Raw genomic sequence first — 5,545 nt, 5'->3', positions numbered from 1 at the left:
TCCAATTTCCACCAAAACATCTCAATTTCCGTCAATTCCTTCAGATTTTTTTCAAAAATTGCTCAATTGTCACCGAATCCCATTGAAAACCTGAAATTTTAGATAAGAAATGAGTGAAAAACAACAAAACAAGGGGCGAGAAACAGGGGGAAATACATGAAAAACCGAGCAAAAAATTCAAAAAATTGGAATTTTAGAAAACATAAATATCTCCAAATTCTCTCTATTGTCTCTTGGTAATCGTCGTCCATCCGTCATCATCAACGACAACTTGTCGCTGAGGTCCACGTGGCTCCGACGGTCCCTCCTCCTCCTCCTCGTCCTCCGGGATCTCCATGTCTTCATCGTCCTCCTCCTCATTTTCAGCTCCTCGGACTGATTCGCGCTTCACTTTGGCGAGTTCCTCGTCGGAAGGGAGTTCTGGAAACGGGAAATTTGGATTTGAACGAAAAAAATTGCAAAAAAATGGGATTTTTTACACAAAAATCCAATTTTTCAGCTAAAAATCTGACTAAAAATCGGCTTACTTGACATCAACTGCTGTAATCCCTGTTCATTATTATTCTTAATATATCCGAAGCCTTCTAGAAGAAAAAAAGCGATTTGATAGCTCGAATCGTCTTCGAGAATCAGATCGAAATCGTGATAAAGCACATTTGTCAACCATTCCTCCAGCTCCTCGGCCTTCAACCCGCGAGAAATTGTCATTTGCTCGCAAAGAACATCAAGGAACCACTAAAAATAATGAAAAATTGAAAAATTCGATGTTTAAAACCCCTACTTTGTCTTTTTCCTTTGTCTCATCTCCTCCACATGAGTTATCGAGGGCGAGTTGATACCCGCTCCACGATTTGAGAGTTCTGGCGGTGAAGTTGCGGAGCACCTCGGTGTTGATATTCATTTTTTTGCTGAAAAACCACAAAAATTGAGTTTTTACTCAGAAAAAAGCGAAAAATTAAAGAAATTCACAAAAAAAGTAATTTTCCACGAAATTGTCGTGGGTTACGGTCGACAAGTCCGCAAACACTCCTCTGACAAGTTGCGTACTTCGTGGCGAGACCCACTTGGCACGTTGCCAACTCGTGACCGCGACGCGTCTCGCGCGCGTTGCGGTCGGTTTTTTCGATTTACGACGAGGCTCGACATTCAAATTTTGACGGTTTTTTATCAAAATATCAGTGATTTTTGTGATTTTGGAGGCTTTTCCGATAGATTAGAACATTTTCTAGTGATTTATCACAGCGGAAACCTATGAAATGAGTCGGAAATCATGGAAAACGGGGTTGGCGGGAAATAGTGAAAATTTGAAAAAACACCCCGGAAAAAATGTTCCGATGCGGTTTGGTGAGCTTTTTTGTGATTAAGATGTGCAAAATGCTTCAATTTCTCGATTTCGGCAAAAAAAATCGTCAAAAATGACCCAGAAAATCCCTCAGGATTTTTCAAAGTTGTCCGACAGAAAATTTTGAAAAATATCGTCGGAGACTGGTTTCTTTTGGTTTTTCCTAACAGTTTCCCGGTTTTTATTGATAATTAGGCTTCGCTAAATTTTTTGAGCCCAAAAATCAGCACCTCCGCCTCAAATTGACACCTCTCGGAATTTATCGATTTTTCGCCGCTTTCAAAAAATTCTAACTCTTTTCCCTCTCGTTTTCCCCGCTTTTTCTCATTTCTATATAACTTTTCGCGCTTTCTTCTCTCATTTCACTCGATATCTAAATTTTTATCAACATTTTTAATTTTTCAGCCCAGTCTACTATTGCATGACAGGCATTCGTCTCTAACAGGCGAAAACAACATGGCAGACGGAGAGCATTCGCTTCCACCAAACGAAGAACTCTTCGAACAACCAATGGAGCAAGAGCCACAACAATATGAGCTCCCAAGAGCAGATCAAGGTACTTTTTTCATTAAAAATATGATAATTAATACAATTTTTTCATTCTTTTTTTCAGACCAAGGCTATCATGGAGTACCAGAAGATCCTCAGGCGTCTGGAGGTGCGACACCGCACGATATGGAACATCACTACCCGGTTCAAGAGGATCATTTGGCCAATTCGGGCTATTACGAGCCACCACCACCAACGGCAACTAATCAAGTCTTCCAACCAACGCCACAGCAAAATTTCGTCGCCCCGCAACCGCGAGACGCACAGAATTATGAAGAACAAGGCGCTGGAGACGCTGGCGGAGGAGGTGCCGCGGTGAACGGTGAGGATCCACCAGGCGACGCGGATACAGTGTGGATTGACTCGGATTCGGACGATGATCCGGAAGCAGAGTTCTTAAGAGCCAATTTTGGACTTACTTATAGTGTAAGTGATGGGATTTTATTGGAATTTTTTAAATGAATTTTGCTTTCAGGACCATAACTACGACTGCCCGGATCCAGCGGATCGTGTGATTCACCCACAGGAAGGTCCATTCAAAGTCATCGGAGGACTCAGTGAAGATGGTCGAATAGTTAAGGAATGGATGCCGGATGGCTATGGACCACCACATCGTGAGGGATATGTGCCGACAGAGGAAGATGAGGAGGAGGCGACGGCGGCTACGGTGAAAGAAGAACCACTTCAGCAGCAACACCATCAGGAATATCAGAACCCACCGCTTCAGCAACAACAAGTGCATCCAATGAGGCAGACTATGCGACCGGTGGTTGCCGCGCAACCATTCTCGATTGGTGGGAATCAAGTGGAGTATGCGGAGCCGAGAATGCCGCCGAGAGGGTAAGGAAAATGGACTTTTGCAGGAAATCTGGACGTTTGGAGGTTCTGGAGGATATCCGGAGAGACAGACAGACATACAGACAGGGAGAGCATCTCACAGGTGTTTAGATAACAAAAACTGGCAGATGAACAGCGTTTTTGACGCTGTTTCTGAGTAAATTGCATCAAAAAAGCTGAATTTCCAGAGAAATTATCGGAAAGAGACATTTTTAGCTTATTTTTGTTAGTAGTTAGGAAAATGTCTGTTCCGATGTCATTTTTTATCACTTTTTTCAAAGAAAATTGAACATTTTGTCTCAAAAATACGTTCTCTGGCAAAGGTTAGGTTTCCAACTGACACTTTATGAGCTTTTAGTGATTTTTAGCTTAATTCGGCGAAGAAAATGAGTTTTGTAGGAATTGTAGAGGTTCGGAGCTGCAGAATCAGAGAATTCTGGAAATCTGGATAGCCGGACACACATACAGACTGTTAAAGCATATCATAGGTTTTTAGATAGCAAGAACATAAATTTAGGCTTCAAGCTGGAAATTTTGCATCAAAAAAGCAAAATTTCCGAAGAAATGGTCAGGAAAAGTAATTTTCAGCCTATTTTTGGCAGTAGTTAAGCAAAATTTCTCACTTTTTAAAAGAAAATTGAACATTTTGGTTCAAAAATGCCTTTTTTGGCCTGATGTCGAGCTTTCAGTGATTTTTTAGCGAAATTCGGCGATATTGTGATGATTTGGACATACTAGCGTTATTTTCAGCGAAAACTTTGTCTGAAATCCTCTCTATTCGACAAAAAGTGTCGATATTTTCGTTAGAAAACTGTAATTTTCGAGATTTTGAGTAGAAAATGTCTGTTTTCAAGCGATTTCACCAGTTTCTTCAACAAAAACTAGGTGTTTTGGCGGAAATTGCGAGTGTCAGCGATAATTATTAGGGTTTTGTTTGAGAAAATGCTGAAAATTTTCTATTTTTCTATGAAAAAACGACTTGTTTTAAATATTTTGAACTTTTAGACATCTGAGAATCTCAAAACTCTCTATTCCATCAATTTTCCCTTCTAAATTTCCCTATTTTCAGTGTCTCCGTCGCCCCACGCGATACACAATTCCGTATCATCAACGAGTTGGGTCATCCAATGATGACCTCTTCACAACAACACCACGGAATTCGTGCTCAATCAGTGAGCTCTACTCGTGTCCTCAATAACAATCCACACGCCACAATCATTCGTCAGCAGCCACAACATCCACAGACTCTATATCAAGCTCCACAAGGAAGTCTTCGTGGAACTCCACTACAATCTCAACAGCAACGTCTCGGTGGAGCCACGCCAGGATCCTACCAGCACATTGTAAATCCATCGCCATCTGGAAATTTCGGAGCAACCATTCGTCGTCAGGTCCCGGCTCAAGGAGCACCACGAGGAGTCGGAGGACCTGGAATCGTTGTTTCCTCCAACCAGCTTGGTCCTAGACCAGGAGTCCGTCCAGTTCATGTTACCCGTCCGATGACTGATAACTTGGATCGAGAATTCATTGAGCATCCAATGCCACTTCCACCACAAGGACCACCCGCCACCGCACAGATTCGTCGTGCACCCGCTGACGTCGCTCCACACCGAATGACTGCCGAGCAACGGCTCGAGCAACAACAGTTGAATCGACAGCGTGCGCAATTCCCGATGCAGAGAGGAGGTGTACAACAGCCACAACAACAGGCGACAACTAGAGTTCCGGCACAACAGGCGGCGATTATTGGGAGAGGGCGAGGAGGAGTTATGGCTGTCGGGTCACCGGGTCACGAGGATCTTCTCCGCTCTCCACAACGTGGGATTCAAGAACGACAACCGGTGGTTTGTGAGCCGAGAAAGTTCCAAGTTCGAGTCACAGACACTTATTCGGCGCCGATTCCGAAAGCTAGCGACCAATTGCCGGCTCAACTCACGGAAGATCCGCCAGAGGAGGTACAAAAAGTCGAAGAGCCGACGGACGATGCTCCAGAAGCCTCTGACGTCAAACAGGAGATCAAATCGCCGTCACGCTTGACATCAGCCACGTCGTCACCGGTGAAATCGCATGGAATTCAGCAGAAGCCGACACCACCGCATCGTATGACTCAGGAGGAGAAGAATGCGCACTTGGCGAAGTTGTCGACGGATAAGGTGCATTTTTGTAGAAAAAAGTCACTGAAATTGAGCTAAAATGAGCCTGAAATCGTTTTTAGCGCTGAAAATAGGTCTAGAAGTGGTTTTAGTGTAAAAATGAGTTTTGATCTACCCGGGACGCGGGAAATTTTGAATTTTGATAAGACAACCCGGAAGTTTTTGCAGTTTTTTGGGATTTTCACCAAAAATACTCATTTTTACTCCAATTTATCAATTTTTAGTAACTTTTCAGTAATTTTTAGTGCAAAAATCTCATTTTCACTCCCAAAACCCATTCCCTAATACTAATTTTACCAAATTTACCAGGAGTTTCGATTTTTCAAACTTTTAAAGCTTTTCCAGCGATTTTCACTCAAAAATCGCTCTATATTTGTCAGTTTATCAGTTTTTGGAACTTTTTCAGTAACTTTTAGTGCAAAAATCTTTAAAGTCCATTGTCCCGATCCTACTTTACCCATTTTTCCAGGAAAAAGCTCACAATCTCAGTGATTTTTACCCAAAAAATACTCATTTTTACTCCAAAATCGTCATTTTTCAGTATTTTTTAGCACAAAATCTCATTTTCACCGCCAAAATCCCTTTTCCTATCCTAATTACACCAATTTTTCCAGGAAAAACCGACCAATCTAAACACACTTCCACTTCGCGGTGTTCACCACCA

At 42.4% G+C, this 5,545-nt stretch overlaps 1 protein-coding gene across 1 annotated transcript; it reads right to left on the bottom strand.

Annotated features, from left to right (window-relative positions):
• Positions 1 to 223: 223 nt before the first annotated feature.
• On the bottom strand, positions 224 to 901 carry GCK72_012455 (uncharacterized protein; the record flags this gene model as incomplete). The annotated part of the gene is made up of 3 exons (XM_003090509.2): positions 224 to 420; positions 528 to 735; positions 782 to 901. The coding sequence occupies 3 exons, from the start codon at positions 899 to 901 to the stop codon at positions 224 to 226; spliced, it is 525 nt and encodes a 174-aa protein (XP_003090557.2).
• Between the last annotated feature and the right edge of the window lie 4,644 nt (positions 902 to 5,545).

The sequence above is a fragment of the Caenorhabditis remanei genome, chromosome IV (assembly GCF_010183535.1).
Source record: "Caenorhabditis remanei strain PX506 chromosome IV, whole genome shotgun sequence".
NCBI lineage: Eukaryota > Metazoa > Nematoda > Chromadorea > Rhabditida > Rhabditidae > Caenorhabditis > Caenorhabditis remanei.
The sequence above is the reverse complement of the archived record's forward strand: the minus strand, read 5'-3'. Positions and strand labels throughout refer to the sequence as shown.